This window comes from Gloeophyllum trabeum (genome assembly GCF_000344685.1).
Source record: "Gloeophyllum trabeum ATCC 11539 unplaced genomic scaffold GLOTRscaffold_00017, whole genome shotgun sequence".
NCBI classification, from domain to species: Eukaryota; Fungi; Basidiomycota; class Agaricomycetes; order Gloeophyllales; family Gloeophyllaceae; genus Gloeophyllum; species Gloeophyllum trabeum.
In genome coordinates this window covers 90,190-111,539 of record NW_006920426.1, presented here as the reverse complement: position 1 = coordinate 111,539, position 21,350 = coordinate 90,190, and the positions used below count along the sequence as shown (strand labels likewise).

Genomic DNA, 21,350 nt, shown 5'->3' with positions numbered 1-21,350 from the left:
TATCGGAGCACCGTCCTGGTCTTCTTATTCACGTACAGGCCCAAAATACTCGCAACATGTTTGGGAATACCTTCGGGGTTGGTCGAAGATGGGTCAGCTGTGCTGAATGCATGGTTGTGAGTAGAAGACAGACTATGGATAGCCGTACCGTATCCGAACTGGAGAAGCGGGACACTGATACCGTCAGTGGATCACTTGACGCTCTATACTTAGCCCCAGCAGCCCAGTTACAGCATCAATAGAGACTTTCAGTAGTGAACGCCAGTATTTCACCAAGATATTGCCGATGGGCCCGCAGACAACGGATAGCATTCTCGATTGGCTGTATACAATGCTGGCTGTACACCGCAGTAAAGAGTCCGGTCCCTACCGTCGACGGGGAATATCGTCCAAACCCTGCTCAGTCCTCTGCGAGAGTAAACCCGACGAGTCCGCAGGAACTCGCACTGAGCAGACCTATACGCCTGGATCGACGTATTGAGGCCGATCACAACCTCATTATCCCCATCGTAAGTCGGCCACTCCAGCGATGCACCTTCGTAATTCGGGTTTCCCGTCCGCGCAAAAGCTGTCCACCTATCGATGACATCCCTTGTAACCCGGAGTTGGTCCTCGCTCAGGGGCTGGTAGAGGTTGTCGATCTCGGTTGTAGCAAAGACCCAGTAGAGCTCGTCGCCATGGCAGACCTGATCGACACAGGAGACGGGGTTTGCAGTCAGAGGAGAACCGAGGCCGGTTGTGAACACCACTTTATACGAGGGGCGATACCGGTGCCGTTATTTTGGTTCTCCAGCGAGGAGAGGTACGCCATCGGACAGTGGACCGCGAAATCCGTGGCAAGCTGCGCGAGCGTGAAGGTCGACCCTGACAGGCCGCCCGACGGCGGCGCGGTCTGGTAGGGATACAAATCCGTCGCGTTCAGGATGGCGTCGACTTGGGTGCTGTTGAGCAACAAGGAGGGGAGCAGCTGCGGGTAGAGGCTCGCAGGCGCGCTCGCGATGGCGGCAGGTATGAAGTAGCAGTACTCGCACTGGTTGCTCGTGTAGATCGTCGGGACCTTGCTGGAGGTGCCGTGCGTGACGGCGGAGACGATGTCGGTGGGGACGTAATCACCATCTATGACGACGTTCCAGTTCAAGCCGAGGTTAAAGGACGCCATGACTATGTCTCCAGCTGGTGCAGTTTGCACGCATTCAGCGATCGCGTTGCTGAACGTCGTTGTAGAGTTGTCAGCGCAGCCGATAGCCTTGGCGAGAGTGAGTGACGTGTTGAGGGCGTACGCGGACGGCGTGAAGATATCTAGCTGGGGGAAATCAGACTCGAGAATCGCGGCACCTGCGAGATGTATCAGCGCCGCCGCGGGACCTGCGCCATCCCCAGACCAAGCCACTCATTGAACAGCCCACCCGTGTACTTCGTATTTGCCGCCAAGAGGTACCTGATCATGATCCCACCCGCAGACTCCCCAAACAACAAAACCCTCTCCGGCTACCCACAAATAATTCAGTACGCGTCAGCACAATAAACACAGCACCACGCACATCCCCGCCAAATGCCTCCACATTCTCCTGTACCCACTCCAGCGCGAGGAGCGTGTCCTTGAGCGCCGCGTTCGAAGCGTTGAACCACCCGAGCGCGGTCAGTCTATAGTTGATGGTCACGAGGACCGCGCCGCCGTACGACACGAGGTTCGTGCCGTCGTATACGTTCGAGACGGACGCGCCCACGAACCCGCTGGTGGTCGTGTTGTACGGGAAGGGCCCGCTGTCGCCCGTGTTGAGACCGCCGCCGTGGACTGTTGGACGTCAGTCGTGAAACCGGAACGAGTTTGGGTACTCACTAAAGACCATGACGGGCAGCTTCGGGGCGGTGGACCGATCCGTGCGGAGGTCCACAACGGGAGTGAACACGTTCAGCTGTAGGCAATCTTCCTCCGTGTACAGCAGATGCCCATTATCCGGGTCTGGCAGCTTAAATCGCGCATATACGCGTCAGAACACCTTGTCCACACACTACTGGAGCGTCCGCACCTGCGCGCACATCGGCCCGTACCCCAGCGCCTCCCTCCTCGTATCATTCGCCACGACGAGCGGCACCGGCGCCTGGAACCGCTGCGCCTGCGCGAACTTGACGCCCAGGAACTTCCACGCGAACTTGTCGCGGAACCCGGTCAGCACACCCGCGGTGCTGGTGGTGAGATTTATTTGGCGCGAGGTGTCCTGCGCGGTGGTGTTGCGCTGCGAGAGGGGCGCGGAGTTCGTGCAGAGCGCGGGGAGGCGCTGCGCGTCGGGTTTGGAGACCGTAGACGCGTTGCCGGGGGAAAACACGCTGCACGCGCCGTGCCCTATGCACACCTATCAAACCTCCCGTCCTCAGATGGCAGCACCCATGGATACACTCACCGTCGCCCGCAACCCAAATCCCCTGCCCCGCCCCAACACCCGCCCCGTGCCTCTCCGCCGTCAGCGCCTCCCCCACCCACGTCCCATTCCCAGGGTGAATCGACCGCGCCTCCCCCACCCACGTCCCATTCCCAGTGTGAACCGACGACGCCTCCCCCAACCAAGTCCCATTCCCAGAGCGACCCAACAGCGCCTCCCGCAGCTCCCCACACGCCGTCTGCGCCTCCGCACACGTGAGCGCGCCATCGAGGTACAGGGCGCTCGCGCGCGGCGTGGCGGGGTCGAGGTCGTTATTCGAGAGGACCACGACGCGCGTGTCGAGTGCGCGCGCGAGGGATGCCCACGCGCACAGGAGCGCGAGTCGGTGCATTTGACCGGCCTACCTATCAGTGGAGAATGCGGTGTCCCGCCGCCGTTATGTAGCATCGCGCGCGCGCGGCGCCCATCACTGATGAACGGAGAGTCAGCTGGTGCGTCGGCCAGGGATGCTGAGCCCGCTCGGGGAACGGCGCTCGAAATCCGCGATGTCGTCGGGCCGCAGCAGACGCGCAGATGGCATTGGCGAGCGCGGGAAGTAGCAGCAGCCCGTATGGCAGGGTTGAGAAGTGGCAGGGGATGCGTTCGGTAGTCAGAGGCTGGTCGGAAGTATCAGAGATGCTTATTGATGCCCGCTCGAAATGCGCAATACAGTCGGGCCGCGCAGGGCGCAGCGTCGAGCTCGAGGAGTACATGGAAGAGGAGGGTCTACGCAGGGGTCGGAGGTAGGTAGCTTTACTGCGCCCCCGTATGTACAAATATACCATATTGAGAAGAATGTCACATGATGCCGGCAAACGCGGGCTTCCTGCCGCGCGCGTGTCCGGCCAGTAAGAGTGTCTTCAAGTCTGGACTAAGAGGGTCATATAGACCGGGCAAAATAGATTTTCATTGAAATCTATATAGCTGTGATACATGTGGCTGACAAGGATAATATAAAAGCTAACAGTAAGGAAAACTAATAAACCCTAACCCTAAAAGGGCAAATCGAAGGATTCTGCAACGGTAGGATTTGAACTTCAGACGTCCAGCACTCAAGACAGGCCGCGTAACCGCTACACTAAAGAGGCAATGCAAATCTCATGCATTAAAATTATATGATGGCAATATAATAGCCGTTTACTTAATACGGCTGGGTCCAGTTATTTTTAGTGACGCGGCCGGAGGGGTCGGAGGTCACATGATATTCTTCTCGAAAAGGTAATATTTGGTTGTGTTTACGCGGGGGCGCAATAGCAAAGACGGTCGGAGGTACGCCCCGAGATGCCACGAGCCACGAGCCACAAGCCTACCCTCCAAACACTATCAACAACACTATTATTGCCATTATACGCAGTACATACCACACAGTAAGTACAAATACATACACCAGAGGCTACACTTTATACGGCGATTACGCTACCGTTAGTACAATTACTAGTCCAGTCCAACGTCCATAGTCAAGCGTGTCCAGAGTCCACTGAGTCCATAAGAACTCTCGAGTCCATATAGCCGCTGGCCAGCGGCAACTAGCTCACCGGAGCGCCCGCAGGGTACTCCGGATAACCTCGTAGTCCTCCTCGACGTAGTACTTGCTCCCTCGTTCCCTGAGCCACTTCGTTTTCAAGTTCCCTCTCAACGGGGACGCGGTATCAGACATCACTCCGCGCTGGGGCACCAATTGTCGCGGCCTTCCTGCGAGCTCGAGCGAGTGCGCCTCCTGGCGGATCATCACGCGCGTTTCCGGCTGGGGTTCAGGTCTGCGCGCGACGAGCCGCTGGGGCAGGCACTCGCCCAGCGTGCGCGAGAGCTTCGACACGTTCTGCACCCAGCGCTTACGCTCGTCGGGCGTCGACGGAGTAGTCGACCCCGACCCCGACCCCGACCCGAGGCCGAGCGAGAAGTACGAGATGGCGCTGTCCGCGCGGCGCAGCGGGCGCAGCGCGGGGGTCGGCGGGGTGCGCGGGCGGTGGTGGGTGGGCAGGTCGACGCGCGCGATCTGCGGGGCCTGGGCGTCGAGGGGGAGAGAGAGCTTGGGCTTGTTGGGGGTAGGGGAGGAGGCGCGCTCGAGGGAGGAGGTGGAGAGGAGGGACTCGGTGGAGGACCCCGCGGGGAGCGCGGGGACGGGGACGCGGCGGACGTTCCGCGGTGCCTGCCCGGAGGGTAGTTCTGCACAGGAGCAGTGTTAGGTGAGGCGCATTGCAGAGGGGGACGTGCTTACGCTCGCTCCGCGTGTGCTGGTGCGACGCGCTCCTCGACTGGGAGAGCGGGGCCCGATAACGAGTGCCAGTGTCGCGGTGCGCGGGGTGGATGATGAGCTCGGAGGGCGGGGTCTCGCCGAGGACCTTCTCGAGCTTCTTGGACCGCCTCACGAGGATGCGCCGGTCGTCATAAGCAGACATGTTCGTGTTCGTGTATGACAGGCGTATGGTGATAAATTGGCTTAAGACGGAGGAGGCAGAGTCAAACTGCGGGCGCGGTATATAAGCCCCACCGGACACTAAGCCCGCCACAGGAATGGATATGTCGCGAGGATAGAAGGGTCGCCAAGGAGACTATGGAGCCGGGCGGGACTACTCGCTGATAAAGATAAAGCGAGCTGGTGATGTTATCCCTCTGCGCGCTGGCATCATAGCTGTGGAGCGCAGACACGGCGAGCGGTTTATTGTTCTGATGATGGTGCCGGAATAGGGCGGTATTGGACAGGACGGCGTGGACGTGTCTCATCGAGTCTAAGCACCCGGATTCCAAAGGCACGGCAGGTGCAGTCGGAAGGACCATGCAATAAAGCAGCGATGGAGGTTGCGGCGCACGGCTCAGACGCGTCGTCAGACGACCCGAGTCACGTTGGCCGCGGCGACGGCGGCCTGCTCAACGTCGGGAAGCGCACCCAAGCCCGATACAGATCTCACTCATGTGGCGGTGCAGATCTGATTTCTCGCCACAAGATCGTCTTTCCCTGTCACCCTAAACGCAAAGCCTAATTAGCCTTTGTCCGCCACTGCGATTTCACCTCTAGAGGTTCCTGTTCCTTGGAGCTGCGTTACAAAGACACTTGGGTTTGTTTCGCAGACATGGCAATTGAGTCCGGCGAGAAGAAACATGCGGCGGCCGCGAGGTCGGGTGGGCAGGGGCAGCGAAAAGGGGGTAAAGCAGGGGAGACGCAGAACGGACGAGCGGTCGGGGCTGTAGATGTCGATGAACCCGCCGCTCGTCAAAACGGATTCGGGAATGATATGATCGATGAATTTGCCCAGGGCTCCTCGAACCCGGTCGTTCGTAGCGCAGAGTGGGCGTACAAAGTGAGACATCAACCCTCCTCGACTACCCCCAGACCTAACCCGCAGGACGGCATAGCACACAAACCTCGTCAAAATCAACGAGGAAGGCGTAGCCGCCGCCGCCCAGTACGTGCGTACACCCTTCCTCCACAGGAAGGGGAAGCACACGCCAACGAACCCATCCCATAGATCCACAAAAACATGCTCGCTACATCCTACACCCCGCGCACCTGGCGCACCCACCCCCTGCACCTCCTCCCGCCGGAGCCCTTCTCCCCATCCGACCCGCGCACCCGCACGTGCCTCGACTGGATCTTCCTCATCTCCTCGCTGAACTTCAGCTTCTGGTCCGAGCTGCCGGAGCGCGAGCGGTACGGGGTGGAGTGGCGCGAGGGGTGGGGGGCGGCGGGGAGGAGGGTGTGGACGGGGTATTGGAGCCTGGTCGCGGCGATAAACAGAGGTGAGAGGTGCACGGTTTCCTGGTGGTTAGGGTGACTTACGCCGGGCGTGCAGCGCTGGAAGAAGATATCCCCATCACCGACCCATCCTTCTACTCGGACCCCGCGCGGTGCCCGGACGCGCTCATCGAGCACGTCTTCCGTCCGACCCCGCAATCGCGAGAACCGATCCCTCTGCTGCGCGAGCGCGTCGCCATCATGCGCGAGAACGGGCGCATCCTCTGCGAGGTACGTGCCCACCCGCCCGCCCCTCGTGAATTATCGCCCAACAGGTGTACGTCGAAACCAGAAATTCGGCGGCGGCTTCCAGGCGTTCATACTATCCTTCCAAGCCGCGCGCCGGGACCGAGGAACGGCGCTCCAGCTCGTGCGGGCGGTCACGCACGCGTTCCCGACGTTCCGCGACGAGACCGTGTACGCCGGCCGGAAACGTACGTACTTGCCCCCCCCTCCCCCCCTCCCCTTTCCTCCTCCCACTGACCGGCACCCCCAGTATACTTCTGGAAGCGCGCGCAAATCCTCGTCGCCGAGACCTGGGCCGCCTTCTACCCCGCCTCCCGCTCCCCCCCGCACCCACACCCGCTCTTCCCCGGCGCCGGCGCAAGCATCCACGAGCTCACGATGTTCGCCGACTACCGCGTCCCGCAGATCATGCACCACCTGCGCATCCTCTCGTACGCGCCTGAATTGGTGCGGGCGCTGAGGGAGCGACGGGGAATGGCGACGGGGGGCCGGGAGGAGGTGGCGGTGAGGGCGGGGAGTGTGGTGGGGGTGGAGAGGGTGCGGGAGGAGATCAGGAGGATGCGGAGGAGGGAAGGGGGGGAAGGGGGGGAGGAGGAGGTTAGTAGCGTGGTGATTGATTTTTATTTGTGGGATCTCGCAAAGAGGGTGGAGAGCGGTGAGAAGGTGGCGGGGATCGAGACTGTGGAGATGGTCCCTGCGCATCGGACGCGGAGTATATGGTATTGAGGTTTCTATTAACTTAGGAGGGCCGATGGGGGTTGGGGGTTGGGAGGGTAAAACAGTTGGGTCTTCATGTTCATGTGGATAATCTGTGTTCTCCTCGTCTGATAGGATTTACCGTATTGATTAAACTGTCTACTTTATTGTATATGAGTAATCTGGCCTCTGTCATCTACGCATGCATAGGACATGGATCGAAACATTCAGATCATCGTGCTGGTACCGCCGGCCACCCTTCAGCCACACAGACATCAGCCACATTTCAGCCACATTGACCGCTTTCGGACCCAGCACCGCATGAGGTCACCGGCCATGACATCACCTCACCCTCCCCGCCCGCGCCACAGTGCATACTCTACATATAGCTCGCCACTCACCATGTAACGCACAATTCCGTCAAGTACCTACTACCCCTAGTCAATCCGCATTATCCGTCACAAATCACCGACGATGTCTTCCTCACAAACGGCAACAACAACCGCGCGCGCGGACGCGCCCGGGAACGTCTCCCTCCCCTCCGAAACCGTGCAGCCTACGGAGGTGTCCACGCCGCCCCAGCAAGGTGAGCGTCACTCTATCTCCATCCATACCCGCATTGCGGCGTGTTGGGGACTTGCACTGATGCGCTGGGTACGCAGGCTCGACACAGCCCGGGGACGGCTCGACCGTGCACTACGACGCGGAGAAGAACGTGCAGTATGTCGAGCAGCCGGGGGGGAAGGTGCCGTGGAAGGACCAGGTTTTAGGTGAGTAGTCGCTTGACGATGCTGGTAGTGAATAGGAGAACTGATGCTTGTGCGGAAGGGTATGCGAAGGAGATCCGCGGAGCGACGCTGAGGAAGGTGAGAGGCATCGACAATCATGTCTGTCTTTGTCATTGACCAAGACCGTCTTCATGTAGGCCGAGACGAAAGAGCAGGGACAGAAGATTTTGCAGGGCCAGGAGGCCCCTTCTGAGACGCACAAGTAGAGACTCGATCGTCCACACTGTATTCTTAGTGTTTATACGCTATAGTGCGGCTTGAAACGTTACTGTATTTGTCCTGGATCCGTTTGTACTATACCTGCCTAATTCCACCCGCTCGACTGTCGCGTCTTGCCCGAGTCCACAGTTCCGGTTGTGAGACTGCACTCCTTGCTTCCACCATTGCCGACTGAGACCGGCTGAACATGCTATACCAGCCTCTATACATAACCTTCTCCCATCTCCCCCCCGACGATGACTATGTCATCGCTCGTCATCCATCCTATTCCACCCAGCTTCCCCGTATAAAGGGCGGTCGCAGGATGGTATCTGACCTGGAAGTCGTGAAGTAATGACCTCGCCGCAGCCCACCGCGCACATCTACCTCGACCCCTCCCAGACCAAGTCCCCCCTGCGCGACGACGTCCCCCACGCGCACTCGCACTCGCATGAGCTTCCCCTGCCTGCTTCCCTAAAGGTACAAACCTCGCCTTGGAAATTGGATACTGACACTGAGGACGCAACGACAGGTGCACCCTGGCGGCAAGGACGTCGGCGCGGAGAACGCGCGCCTCTACTTTGTCGGGACGGCCACGACCATCCTCGAGTGGGAGGGCGTGCGCATCATGACCGACCCCAAGTACGCTCTGTCCTTGCCCCCTTTCCCTCCTTCCCTCCACCCCCCAACCCTTCCCCCCGGCGCCGGCCCTCTCGCGTTCCCAAACAACTAACCCCACCTCCCCTGCTAGCTTCCTCCACGCAGGCGACCACGTCCACCTCGGCCCGGGCGTGCAGGCCACGCGCCTGACGAACCCTGCGGTAGACTTGCACGACCTCCCGCGCGTCGACCTCGTCCTGCTCTCGCACTACCACGCGGACCACTTCGACCAGGAGGTGCGCCCCACCCCTCCCCCCTCAAATCCCGCATTTATGTAACCCCCCGTCCCCGTCCACCCGTCCACCCCCGCGCCCGCGCAGGTCGAAGCCTCGCTCAGCCGCGCCCTCCCGATCCTCACCACCCCGCACGCGCACGCCGCGCTCACGTCCAAATCCCCGCCCTCGGAGGCCTTCACCGCCGTCACCGCGCTCGACACCTGGGACTCCGCGCTCGTGCACATCGCCCCTCCCTCCCGTCCCTCCCCCACCAAGCCCGTGCTAAAAGTCACCGCAACCCCAGGCAAGCACGTCCCCCCCGGCGGGCTCCTCGAGGCCGCGAACGCGCTCGCGGGCGCCGTGCCGCCCACGCACGGGTGGATGGTCGAGCTCGGGCGCCTGCACGACGACGACGGGGGCGAGCTGGACGTCGGCTACAGGATATACATCACCGGCGACACTTTGTTCGTCGACGAGCTGCGGGACATACCCGCGCGGTACCCCGAGGTGGATCTCATGCTCGTGCACCTCGGTGAGCGCTAGTGTTGATTGTACGCGCGCGTGCGAGGGATGTACTCATTCAGGCTGGTGGTGGATAGGCGGGACGACGATCCCCTCGCGCGCGCTCCCGCTGCTCATGGTCACGATGGACGCGGCGCAGGGCATCCAGCTCGTGCATCTGATTAACCCGGACGTCACCGTCCCGATCCATTTCGACGATTATGGTACGTTGCTCTGGGTTCTTGTCGTGTTGCTCACGTTTACTGGTCCCGATAGACGTGTTCCTCAGTCCATTGAAGGTGAGTTGCGACATTTGCTATGTGAAATAGGGCCTCGGTACGATAGTCTCCGTTCGCAGGATTTCCAAGAGGCGATGACTAAAGCAGGCCTCGACGATAAGGTCGTGTACCTGAACCGCGGGGACGCCTACTCTTTCGCCGTTCGTGGATAGCTCGCCCTTGGCTTATACACGATGCGACTCTCCTATGTAGATGTACGTATCCACTCGACCGAATTTGTATCATCCTTGCTTGGTATCTTGATTCTATAGCAAATACGGATGCTCCCCCGCTCGCCGTTGTACAATGATAACGTTGTATTTGTACTCAAAATCCCTAATTATGTTGTACAAGTACCCGTCTCTCCTCCCCGTGATGCATGAGCTGCTATGAAGAATAAATACCGGTCGCATGAGTCTATGAGTGCATGGAAATGTGGATGTATGCGCAAGTATGAGTCAATCAAGATGGATAAACACTGAGCGAACAAGACAAGGCGAGCAAGCCGGAGATTATACAACAACACCACGTCGGGTAACTCGCGAATTACATGGCCAGGGCCATGCCCGCTGGCTCGCCCTCGCTGCTATACACGCTCACCGCCCGGATAGACTGGTCGTCGGACTTCCTCGGTGCGTGAGCGCTATCCAGCTGCGCCAGGATATGATCGTGCTCTCCACCCTGCGTCGAGTGCGTCTGCTCGTGCTCTTCGGCGTGCACATGGGCCTCCGGCTGCACAGCAGCGAGTGCAGGCTCGGGCACATGCTCGGTCTTGCTAGGTACCGACGGTGCCTCCGCGACATGAGCGGCCGACGTGGCAGACGCGACCTGAGTGACCGATGTGGGAGATGCAGCATGAGTCACCGCCGTCGGAGACGCCACGACTGTGGCCGTCGAGCTAGACGCTGGGACAACCGTCGCAGTAGAGCTGGACGCCGTCAGGCTCGCATCTTTGCTGGCCGTCGCTGCGTCCTCGGGTGCAGTGGCGGGCTTCCCCAACGAGAATCTACTCGCCCTGCTCGAGAAGAACGACCCGATCCCCGCGCCGATACTCCCCAGCGCAGCCTTCGCGTCCGCAGCGGTCAGGCTTATCGGGCGCTGCCCATCCGCTGGCGGCGGGGATTGCGACAGCGTCCTCGTCAACTCTGCAGGGGCGGGGGGACTAGTTGGCTCTTTCGGCGGGCTGGCGACTTCCACGGTGCTTGAGGAGCTGCTGCTGACGGTCTGAATGGACGTAGAGGAGCCCGCGGAGCGCTGAGCCCACCGGCCACGCACGCCTTCGACGGCTTTGAAGAAGTTGGTGGAGCCTGCGACAAGCGTCCGCGATACGGCTTCGCGAGCTGGTGCGAGCTGCTGGTCTAGCTTCAGTTCCTGAATACCTTCTGAGAGTCTCAGACTGATGTCTGCCACTACAGATGGCTTCTCATTACATGGATGTCTACGTCCTTGTCAAAAATACGGATCAGAAATAGCAGGGCTATGTGTATGCTCACCGAGGCTCGACTATATCGAACAACGTAGGATCAGTCACTCGTTGCCAAACCTCGTACGCGTTCGTTTTCTTGAACTCCGCGATCCACAAGGGATTATAGTCCTGGATGGCATTATAATCCGCACCTGAACTGGGTGAGAGAACGGCTCGACACCAAATGTGAGCAGAAGAACAAACCTGTGCCGCCAGTGATCATCACACCTCCGCCTTCACCCTTGGCAATGAAATCGGCAAACTTGACGGAAGAGAGCGCGCCCGATATATACTCTTCGAACTATAATAAGAAGTCAACGCAAACTCCTGCATAGGGGGTGTAGACATTCCCACCTTGCTTCTCAGATAGTCATCGCTGCCCTTGAACCTTCTGGCGTACATCAGCAAGGCATCCTTTAGCTCCCGAGCGGGACACGTACTGCATGCCCAGTGGCCGAGTGGGATCTTCGTCGTTCCACCCGTCATTCACGTCCTTCACGATCTCGTCCATCCATTTCCGGTCAGCTGCTGTTAGGCCGGCCATCCGCTCGAGCGTAGGGTCGCGGAACTCGAAGCTCGCGGTCTCAATCTGACCGCATCACGGAATGGAGGCTCAGAATGGGAATACATATATACGACCGGGTGTGGATACGCACGTTAATGAGCAAGTCCACGCATTTCTGGGACGTGACAATTGAATTCGTCGTCCCGCACAACCAACTTGGCGTCTCCCTCAGCATGTCCAGCTGCTGCAAAGGCAGATACGGCTGGAAAAACGAATCCTACCAAGCACACCCAATCATGAGATCGCTATTTGACAAAGAAGAACTGATCAGATCACCTTGCCAAAGATATCCAGCGGCAAACCGAGATACGCCATCATGCTCTTGTGGTTCGACGTCTTCAGGGATGAAGGGCGGGTTAGGGTTGGCGCTCGGTTGGCGAGAGGCGGTGACCCCGAGTCGTCTAGGGTATGCAACAAGCCTATTGTACGGAAATATCAATACCTATGCCACGTGGGCCTGACCATACGTTCTTACGAACCAGGAATGAGTGATATGAGCGAGTACTGGTATGTACATAGCCGCTCTACTGGATGACCGTAGAACATTACCTGAAGTCTTTGGGTTAGTACCTGGAAAGGTTGATGAATAGATTGCTCACTTTTTTCTGCAGCATGAGCGCCTTGATTATTACCAGCGTCTTCTGCCGAAAATGATGTACAAGCTCCCGGCTGCGTGAATCGGGTCATGGTGAGCAGCGCCGCGAAAGAGGAAAAACATACAGACTCGTGCCTTGACAGACATAATATTCCTCAGTAACATAAGCAAAGAGTGGTTCGGAGGAGCGACTAACCCATGTAGACACCACTCTCGGTTAACTGGCTCCGGAGAGAGGGTTCCAGCGAGTCATAGAAATCTACAAGAATATCCGTCTCCCGGAAGTCCCTGAACAGAAAGACACGCGTATGAGTTTCATCCTGTACCACAATCAACGTCTGTGGGAAACCAACCGTTGATCAAACAAAGCCCGAGTGATGACACCCAAACGGTCCCTGGAGTTATCATCAGGACGCCACATAAGTTGAGCAATCATGATGTTTCACGTACCGTACGAGTCCGAAGACGGGTTTCGAGGCGAGGATGACCACGGCCTTCTGCACGGTCGAACGAGTCACGTCCGCATCCTTGACGAGCAGCTGAGAAGCTGCTATTTGTCGATTACATCTGCAGTGATGCAATTAGAACCATGACCGTATGCAAATGAGTGGGAGGGGACTTACGAGATTCCAAATATGGTAGTCGGTTTTGGCGATGATGGGACGAGGTGGAAGTACGAGTAGTCTTCGACGGTCTTACAACAGTTAGAACGTACGCAGACATATAATGACTGAAGGATGTACCAAGTGTGCACCATCAGGAAGTGCTAAGAAAGGCAGGATTTTGGCAATCTCCTCATCCTCGAATATCTCCCCCTTGGAGAACTCTATCTTGGGGCCGACCTGAATTGAGTTGAATGGGGATGGAAGTGCACAGATCAAGCATTATACAACAGACCAAGTGGTTGAAGTCCACAAGCGCAATACCCAGGATCAATGGACCACTGGTAACCTCGAAGATGGTAGACTCTGGCCGGGCTTTCTTGGAGTAGGAAGAGCTCCTCGAAGAGAACGACGTGACAGACTCGCGACTTGCGGAAGGCAAAGGCGGTGGCGGATACGTCGTGAGACCCTCAAGCTTTGAGTGGTCTTCCTGCTCGTACAGAGACGCCGCTGCAGACGAAATCGAGCTGTCACGCGTGCCCAGCTCATGCGTGTAGAAGCTGCTGTTATCCGTCTCCGACGTGAGGTCGGTATCTATGGTATACGGCCGAGAGTCCCGCTTCGAGTACGCGTTCAGCGGGGGCGACGGCGGTGTGAAATGCGTCTGTGCCGGGGTAACTGTCGAGTGCCGCGGGGAGACTGCGGGTGAAGAGAGGGATATAGACTTCTGCGAGGCGGTCTCGTTGTCGTCGCCGTCGCTTTCGTCAATGACCGCGGTCGGTTCCGTGTCGCGCAGGGCGTCGTGAACGGCAGACATAACAGCTGGCAGTGTGGACTCTGAATCGAGGCAGAGACTTGGAGAGTTGAGAAGGCGGTCCTGTTACCGGCCTCGACTTCGCGCCGCCATGTCCGTGGCACGTGGTGCACGTGCTCCGGAGACGCTCCCGCGGTGGCAGTGAAGCTGTAACTGCCCGATTGAGCCACCTCAATGACACTGAATCTGATGATGGCTGCCCTGCCCCATCCCTTCTCCACGACGGTCGCTGTCGCCTATAGCCTGTTGCTCGCTGGTCGTCGCTGGCACCCCCGACAATAATGCGATCTTTTCTGATTTTATGCATCATCTCGCCCGTCCTTGCCGTGCCGGCATTTATCCCGTGGGCGGCAAGAGAACAGTCAGTCCTTGCATTACAAGGGGGCCGCAAGCCCGAACGACCACAGGACGGTGGATTCGAGGGATGGTACGACCCACGGACAAATGGCGGTCGAATGCTCGATGTACGCTTGCCATATTTCTTATGTCATGCATAGTACTGAGGCAATTATAGTGGGCAACTCGCAAGCGCGGGGAACCTCTGAACGTCATCATCTCAGCCTTCTCTGATCCGTACGTCCTGACCGAGACCGGATTCCACGCCTATGCAAAGTACGCTATTATGCTATCATATCCTACTGTGCGTGCTGAGGGCGTATTTATAGGTCCATAGGATTCTCCGAGGAGTGCATGGGTCTCCACTACGGTCAAATCCACGAAGCTGACCTTGGCGACGGGGATGGGAGGAAGGAAGAGCAGTTCCTCGCGAGACAAACGTACTTTCCGGTCTGGGGAACCTGCTGGGAGAGCGTCGCAGGCGGGAACCACTTCCGTGCATGGAAGCAGAATGGTACGTTGGCGAATTCCGGGGCATGGTTCTTAGCCGTCTCGAAGGAAGAGGTAAATCACACTCTGTATTCTTCCCTCGTATCCAACCATATCAAATTCACGTCACAGCATTCAGGGAAGCACCACACCATCATCGAGGATGGGTACAATATTGGCCGCGACCTGCTCGTTGAGCGAGCAGCCGCCGGCAGTAGATGGAATGGGATGTGGTGGCTCGCAGATGTAGAATGGCGGGAAGGCCTACTCGAGCCCGGAAACCACAGTAAGTGGATAGCATCCATTGTCACTACCGCTGTTAATATGACGATACCAGGCGTGAACCACGGCATAGAGCAAGACGGCCGTGTTGCTATACTAACCGTTCAGCGTCTTTAGAGCGACGATGTCCACTAGACTCGGAGGGACTTTGGATCTATTCCGCGCTGGACCTGTATATTTATCGGTGATTTATCTTCGATCACTTCTTCGACGACCTTGTACGACCTCACGACCAACCGCACTGTGGATCTCACACATTCTTATGTTTATTTTCCAGCATTTACATCATTGGATTCCCTTGTAGATCTTGTATTGCTATTTTGTGACACAGTCATGTAACTAACTTGCAGTGCGCAATGCTATCCATGTGTATGTAACTTTGGATTCACTGGACGCGCCTGACAATGTCATCGGATGGGAAGGCAAGTGCATTAGATAGATATGACAACGATAGTACAGGCAGGATATACTGAATGACATATATGTGGATCGATACAGGTGACAGAGCTAGAGACTAGAGGAAGAGGATGAGACACGACAATGCGAAAGCGATGGGAAATCAAATCTATACAACAACACTCAGTCCACTCACGGCTCACTCAGCCGGAGCACATAACACAAGCCTCCTTGTTTTCTAGCGAGCACAGGAGCTTGGCCTCCTCGAGCTGTCTCTCCTGCTGTCTGCGCAGAGCAGCGGCGAACTCGGGGTCGGCCTCGGCAGCCTTCCTCGTCCGCTCGTCCAAGCCCTCGACCGACGAAGGCTCAGCAACGACGGGAGCAGTCTCTGCTTGGGGCGCAGGCTTCGCGGGGGCGTCATCCTGTTCGGCAGGCTTCGACTCGCTGATCGTCGCAGTGAGCACCTGAGCGGTGGCGCGCGCTGGGGAGGGCGAGGGCGAAGGAGTGATGACACCCGCCACTGTCTTGACAGCAGCAGGCGTCCGGCTCTCGGACTGCGTCTTTTTCGCATCCTTGACGACGTTGACGTCGACAGTGAACTGGATGGCCTGTGACGCCGGCCGCGTCCTCAAGTAGTACATACCGGTCTTCAGACCCTTCGACCACCCGTAGAAGTGCATGCTCGTGAGCTGGCCCATGGTCGGCGACTGCAAGTGCACGTTGAGCGACTGGCTCTGGCAGATGAACGCGCCGCGGTCCGCCGCCATGTCGAGGATCTTCTTCTGGCTGATCTCCCAGACCGTCTTGTAGATCTTCTTCAGGTCGTCAGGTATCTCAGGGATATGTTGAATGGAACCGTTGTGCGCGATGATGCGGTTCCTCATCTGATCATCCCACAGTTTGCGGTCCACCAGCTCCCTGAGGAGCCAAGGGCAGACGACTTGGAACTCTCCAGATAGGACGCGACGAGTGTAAATATTGCTGCAAGACTTGTGAGATAACTGATCACATGCGTGACCGGAAGATGGACATACCTCGTGTAGGGCTCGAAGCACTCATTGAAGCCTAAAATCTGACTCGTAGAAGCAGTCGGCATGGGAGCAACCAGGAGCGAGTTCCTCAAACCAGTCTTGCCAATCTTCTCCTTCAAGCTCGTCCAGTCCCACAGGTCAGTCGGGGTCACCCCCCACAAGTCGAACTGGAGCTGTCCCTGCGAAGCAGGGCTACCTTCCCAAGTCTCGTACGGCCCGTCGCGCTCGGCGAGCTCGCTGCTCATCTCGAGGGCAGCGTGGTAGATAGTCTCGAAGATCTGAAGGTTCAGCTGCCTCGCCTCGTCGGAGTCAAACGGCATGCGGAGCGCCATGAAGGTATCGGCGAGGCCGTTGACACCCAAACCGATGGGACGGTGGCGCATGTTCGAGCGCCTTGCCTCAGGTATGGGGTAGTAGTTCACGTCGATGATGCGGTTCAGGTTGTACGCGAGAACCTTGGCGACGTCGTGCAACTTCTTGAAGTCGTACTGGCCGTCCACGACGAAGGAAGGCAGGGCGAGCGAGCCCAAGTTGCAGACGGCGGTCTCGTCGGGCGAGGAGTACTCGATGATCTCCGTGCACAAGTTGGAAGACTTGATGGTACCAAGGTTCTTCTGGTTGGACTTGTCTAAGATCCGACGGATCAATAGGCTGATGCAATTGGGCAGCAGTCAACTCACTGTTGGCAGCATCCTTGTAGAGCATGAATGGGCCACCGGTCTCGATCTGGGCCTCCAAGATCGCGTACCAAAGCTTCTGAGCAGGCATCGTCTTCCTGCCGCGGCCTTCGTTCTCATACTTCTCGTAAAGCTTCTCGAACTCTTCGCCGTAAACCTCATGGAGACCCGGGGCCTCGTTAGGGCACATCAGGGTCCAGTTGCCATTGGCCTTAACCCGCTTCATGCTAGTGGCAGAGTATGAGGGGATGATAGCATCTTGCCATACAATGCACTTACAAGAGATCCGGAATCCAGAGAGCATAGAACAGATCCCTGGCACGGACTTCCTCCTTCCCGTGGTTCTTCCTGAGGTCTAGGAAATCGAACACGTCCGCGTGCCAAGGCTCGAGGTAAATAGCAAAAGCACCAGGTCGCTTGTTGCCACCCTGGTCGACGTAACGTGCGGTCGCGTCGTACGCCCGGAGCATGGGTACAATACCATTGGAGTACCCATTGGTACCCGCGATGTACGAGCTGCGCGAATCATCAGAAGACACTCATGTCTAGCGGACTAGGAGCGTACCCAGTAGCCCGGATATTATGGATGCTCAAACCGATACCACCAGCAGTCTTGCTGATCATGGCGCAGTTCTTGAGGGTGTCGTAGATGCCTTCAATGGAGTCATCCTTCATGCAGACTAGGAAGCATGAGCTGAGCTGAGGGTGAGGTGTCCCAGCGTTGAAGAGCGTAGGTGAGGCGTGGATGAAGTAGCGCTGAGACATCATGTTGTAGGTCTCAATAGCACGGTCGATGTCGTTACCGTGAATACCGACGGCGACACGCATGAGCATGTGCTGTGGGCGTTCGGCGACGCGGCCATTGATCCTTAGTAGGTAGGAGCGTTCAAGTGTCTTGAAGCCGAAGCTGAGGGTAATAGGTTAAGACGAATCTGGACAAGAAAGGCAGGGTCTACGCACAAGTTGTAGGTGAAATCACGCTCATAGATGATAGATGAATCAAGGAGTTCGGCATTCTGCATCACAAAGTCGTACGTCTCCTTAGAGATCATCCCAGCAGGACGACCGTTCTTTGGGTTAACTGAAACAACGCATCAGTATGGATGATGCAATCTACATAGACACATCCTACCATATTCATATAGGTCCTTGATCACCTCTGAGAAGTTCTTCTTCGTCTCTTTGTGTAGGTTGGAGACGGCGATGCGAGCGGCTAGGATGGCATAGTCAGGATGTTTTGTGGTAAGGTAGGCGGCCGTCTCGGATGCGAGGTTCTGGGGCAGCTCGTCAGGATAGGATACTTTGAGAGGAATAGTAAGCAACGTACGTCGAGCTCCACAGTTGTCACTCCAGGGTAGACACCGGCGATGACCTTTTGGGCCACCCTAGGATCGAGCCGCGTCAGACGAGGCTGCATGCCTCACAATCCAAACTCACTCGATCGAGTCAACGTGTACAGCATCGAGACCATAGCAGAGCTTGGATATCCGGGCAGTGATCTATAATGAACAAGGGTGAAGATCAATCGCGCCAACGTCGCCAAGACGCGTACCTTGTCAAACTGCACGCGCTCCTTGCGTCTACAAGCACAAAACACGGTTCATTCAGTATGAGGCGCGTAACGAGACGCGTCGGACGCGTCCAAGTCTTGTCAAACTCACCCGTCTGCAAAAGGAAGATGTCAGCAACGGGTAAAGACAGGAAGCAGTACAGACATACCTCGCTTGAATACGTAAGCCATAGTATTGCTAGAGGAGGCTGGAATTAGGAGAGGCCTCTAGACGGGAGGGGAGGTGGTGGTGGGCGGACGGTAAGGTGAAAGACAGAACGCGACGCGGTTTAAAGGGGCGCGTCCGTGACTAAGCATCAACTTTCCACGCGTGACATTCCGTAATTTTAACCCTTTCACCTTAGGATCTCTCCAATTCTGCTTTTCTCCCGGCAGTGTCGAAAGACTCTATCGCTGTGGGACAGAAACTCAAGGGGTTCATTGGGACTTGAGGGAATGCCATTCTCTGGGCGTTTGTGCGAGAGCGAGCACACAGGGATTAATCCAGATATTTCCCTTCAAATATGGTATTTCCCTTCAAATATCACGACGCGTGACAGAATACGCGTTTATTACGCGTCCATTTGTCCTCGACGCGTCCTGTTGAATCTGATCCTGACGCGAACACGCCCAACGCTCCCGAGAACTGACTCAGACCAACGCTCCCGAGCCTTCCATTCTCGAAGATAGACTCAGAGATAACACCTGCGGGTCACCCGAGTCACCTCGCCATGTCTCAAATTCCGACCGCCGTCTTCCCGAGCCAAGTCCCCTACCTCGTCCCCGACTTCCGCTCGCCGTCGCCGCCCACCTCGCTGTGCAGCAGCGACCCCGGCCACGACGAGACGACCATCTCCGAGAACGAGCTCGACGACGATGCGCTCGCGCGCAAAGTGACGGACATGCACGCGCTCAACGAGATCAGCGAGGAAGAGCGCCGCGCCAATGAGGACCCGAAGCTCCCCGTGCCGACGTCTGAAATCGAGGAACGTCGTGAGTGCGCATATTCAGGTGCCCGGAGGGTTCTGTGATGACCCCCCCCCCGCCCCGTAGAGCTGTATGAACGAGTGATGGCAAAGCTCCGCGCCGCGGTAGAACAGCTAGAGGAGGACGAACGGTTCGAGCAACTCGCCACACGCGGCGCCCGGATCGAGACGCAACCCAAACCCATGTCGGCGAACCTCGACGTGATCCTGCAGAGCCTGATGGGACAGTCCGTCCCCGTGCAGCCCCAATATCACGCCCACATTCAACCCACCTCTGAGAGGTTTGGTTCGCCCAACTTCTACCTGGAACCCATTCCCCCTCCCGAAACCCCCGCTGAGCGAGCAGCACGCACTAACACGGCGGCAGCAGGGCAGCCAGCGAGACGGGCGGGACGCAGCCGCAAGTGATGTACCGCTTATCGCGACTTGGAAACCTATCATGTATCGATACATCTTGCTTTGCAGTGTATATTATGGTTCAAGAAGGAATGTATCCTGTACCAATAGAATATGTAGGCTACCCCGTTCGGAGGCTCCGACTCAAATAAAAGATACAGCAAGTTATGGGACGTCAGTAAAGTGCTCCGCCAGCCCCTCCTCGACCTCCCTGAGTTTCAAACTCGTCGCAGCCAAAGCCGCCTCCTTACAGCACGCCGCAATCGCCACACCCGAATCCTGCGTCCCCGCGCCCGCGCCCGCCCCCAGCTCCACATCCAACACCGTCCTCACAATCCCCTCCGCGACCCTCAGCTTCCCCAGCACATCCACATAGCGCACCGGCAGGATCTGCGCGCCCTTCTCCAGCGCGTCCCTCCACAGCGCCGCCCACGCCTTGCCGCAGCGCGGCGGCGACGCGCACCTCACATTATGCGACAGCGCCGGCGGCGCGAGCGGGAGCTTCTCCCACAGCCTCGACAGCGCGTAGTGCCCCGACAGCAGGCGCACGCGCTGCTCGCGCGAGAGCAGCGGCTCCGCGTCCCACGCCGCGCGGCCCTTGAGCAGCATCGCGTTATACGCGAGGCCCATCAACGGGCGGATGCTCAGCCGCTCCGCCATCCCAATGGCGAGCGCGACGTCCTTCCCGTCGGCGATTTGTTCCCGCCACTTGCGCACGGCCGCGTCGAGCAGGTCCGCGCACTCGCACAGCGCGGCGAGCTCCGTGAGCTGCACGAGCGTCGGCGCGCCGCCCGCGCACCCCGCGTCGCCCGGCCCCGGGAGCGCGTCGAACGCGCCGGAGCGGGAGTAGAAGGTGACGAGCGCGCCGAGCGCCCACGCGAGGATGGACTTGAACTGGTACTTGTGCGTGATGCGCGCGAGGTTGAAGAGCAGCACGGGGTTCGCCTCGGGCGTCGTGGCGATCATCAGCTCGTGCGGTCTTTGCGCATGTGAAACGTGATTGGGAATTCAGAGGACATGCGGCGAGGAAAGGGGTGCGTACAGAGCGTAGAGCGCCCAGAGCAGCGCGCGGAACTCGTCCGCCGCGTCGCCCTGCAGACGTATGGGGTTATCATCGCTCTCGCCCTCGACAACCGTGCCCCCGACGGTCGGCGCCGCGCCCGGGCTCGCGCTGTGCCCGCCCTCCGAGGGCAGCGAGAACAGCGTGTCGAACGTCGAGCCGTCCTTCATCAGGTTCGAGCGGTGCACCTACCAGCCGCCCATTCGCGATCGGAGGTAAGCGGATGAAAGAGTGGGGTGACTCGGACGCACCTTGAAGAGCGTGTTCTCGACGAGCAGGACGGTGTTGCCGTCGGGGATGTAGTAGGCGGCGTCGCGCGTGGGGATCGAGAGGCGGAGCATGCTGTCGCGCAGGAAGATGTTCGACATGGCG

The 21,350-nt window shown here is 58.2% G+C and overlaps 10 protein-coding genes across 10 annotated transcripts; 5 read left to right on the top strand and 5 right to left on the bottom strand.

Moving 5' to 3' along the window:
• Positions 1-269: 269 nt before the first annotated feature.
• GLOTRDRAFT_123286 (alpha/beta-hydrolase) lies at positions 270-2,772 on the bottom strand (the record flags this gene model as incomplete). The annotated part of the gene is made up of 7 exons (XM_007872243.1): positions 270-686; positions 728-1,365; positions 1,407-1,488; positions 1,542-1,795; positions 1,841-1,970; positions 2,031-2,344; positions 2,403-2,772. 7 exons carry the CDS (start codon positions 2,770-2,772, stop codon positions 270-272), a joined length of 2,205 nt encoding a protein of 734 aa, XP_007870434.1.
• Positions 2,773-3,805: 1,033 nt separating this feature from the next.
• GLOTRDRAFT_123285 (uncharacterized protein) lies at positions 3,806-4,819 on the bottom strand (the record flags this gene model as incomplete). Its single annotated transcript, XM_007872242.1, has 2 exons — positions 3,806-4,586; positions 4,639-4,819. 2 exons carry the CDS (start codon positions 4,817-4,819, stop codon positions 3,952-3,954), a joined length of 816 nt encoding a protein of 271 aa, XP_007870433.1. The 3' UTR covers positions 3,806-3,951.
• An 834-nt stretch (positions 4,820-5,653) lies between these two features.
• GLOTRDRAFT_108278 (uncharacterized protein) lies at positions 5,654-7,125 on the top strand (the record flags this gene model as incomplete). The annotated part of the gene is made up of 6 exons (XM_007872241.1): positions 5,654-5,719; positions 5,775-5,828; positions 5,888-6,158; positions 6,212-6,384; positions 6,446-6,587; positions 6,650-7,125. 6 exons carry the CDS (start codon positions 5,654-5,656, stop codon positions 7,123-7,125), a joined length of 1,182 nt encoding a protein of 393 aa, XP_007870432.1.
• A 362-nt stretch (positions 7,126-7,487) lies between these two features.
• GLOTRDRAFT_118065 (uncharacterized protein) lies at positions 7,488-8,248 on the top strand (the record flags this gene model as incomplete). The annotated part of the gene is made up of 4 exons (XM_007872240.1): positions 7,488-7,681; positions 7,758-7,865; positions 7,924-7,961; positions 8,021-8,248. Coding segments are annotated over 4 exons (396 nt in total), but the record flags the coding sequence as incomplete, so codon positions are not given.
• A 356-nt stretch (positions 8,249-8,604) lies between these two features.
• GLOTRDRAFT_49382 (Metallo-hydrolase/oxidoreductase) lies at positions 8,605-9,908 on the top strand (the record flags this gene model as incomplete). Its single annotated transcript, XM_007872192.1, has 6 exons — positions 8,605-8,723; positions 8,833-8,977; positions 9,062-9,488; positions 9,556-9,681; positions 9,734-9,756; positions 9,816-9,908. Coding segments are annotated over 6 exons (933 nt in total), but the record flags the coding sequence as incomplete, so codon positions are not given.
• Positions 9,909-10,018: 110 nt separating this feature from the next.
• Positions 10,019-13,779, bottom strand: GLOTRDRAFT_141142 (uncharacterized protein; the record flags this gene model as incomplete). The annotated part of the gene is made up of 16 exons (XM_007872239.1): positions 10,019-11,173; positions 11,229-11,352; positions 11,405-11,501; positions 11,555-11,588; positions 11,641-11,789; positions 11,857-11,982; positions 12,042-12,184; positions 12,245-12,314; positions 12,365-12,434; positions 12,486-12,495; positions 12,557-12,648; positions 12,714-12,755; positions 12,811-12,927; positions 12,984-13,054; positions 13,104-13,202; positions 13,258-13,779. 16 exons carry the CDS (start codon positions 13,777-13,779, stop codon positions 10,282-10,284), a joined length of 2,658 nt encoding a protein of 885 aa, XP_007870430.1. The 3' UTR covers positions 10,019-10,281.
• Positions 13,780-14,049: 270 nt separating this feature from the next.
• GLOTRDRAFT_81547 (uncharacterized protein) lies at positions 14,050-15,239 on the top strand. Its single transcript, XM_007872238.1, has 5 exons — positions 14,050-14,240; positions 14,291-14,388; positions 14,442-14,676; positions 14,734-14,887; positions 14,939-15,239. Exons 1-5 carry the CDS (start codon positions 14,058-14,060, stop codon positions 14,998-15,000), a joined length of 732 nt encoding a protein of 243 aa, XP_007870429.1. The 5' UTR covers positions 14,050-14,057; the 3' UTR covers positions 15,001-15,239.
• A 25-nt stretch (positions 15,240-15,264) lies between these two features.
• GLOTRDRAFT_81543 (uncharacterized protein) lies at positions 15,265-18,793 on the bottom strand. Its single transcript, XM_007872237.1, has 11 exons — positions 18,703-18,793; positions 18,540-18,567; positions 18,425-18,486; positions 18,315-18,372; positions 18,120-18,261; positions 17,948-18,068; positions 17,553-17,894; positions 17,267-17,503; positions 16,991-17,214; positions 16,314-16,938; positions 15,265-16,260 (listed from the first exon to the last, which is right to left on the bottom strand). The coding sequence occupies exons 1-11, from the start codon at positions 18,726-18,728 to the stop codon at positions 15,483-15,485; spliced, it is 2,643 nt and encodes an 880-aa protein (XP_007870428.1). The 5' UTR covers positions 18,729-18,793; the 3' UTR covers positions 15,265-15,482.
• Positions 18,794-19,267: 474 nt separating this feature from the next.
• Positions 19,268-19,930, top strand: GLOTRDRAFT_141139 (uncharacterized protein; the record flags this gene model as incomplete). Its single annotated transcript, XM_007872236.1, has 2 exons — positions 19,268-19,529; positions 19,590-19,930. 2 exons carry the CDS (start codon positions 19,268-19,270, stop codon positions 19,928-19,930), a joined length of 603 nt encoding a protein of 200 aa, XP_007870427.1.
• Positions 19,931-20,083: 153 nt separating this feature from the next.
• GLOTRDRAFT_49425 (uncharacterized protein) lies at positions 20,084-21,346 on the bottom strand (the record flags this gene model as incomplete). Its single annotated transcript, XM_007872198.1, has 3 exons — positions 20,084-20,897; positions 20,961-21,166; positions 21,230-21,346. The coding sequence occupies 3 exons, from the start codon at positions 21,344-21,346 to the stop codon at positions 20,084-20,086; spliced, it is 1,137 nt and encodes a 378-aa protein (XP_007870389.1).
• Positions 21,347-21,350: the final 4 nt, after the last annotated feature.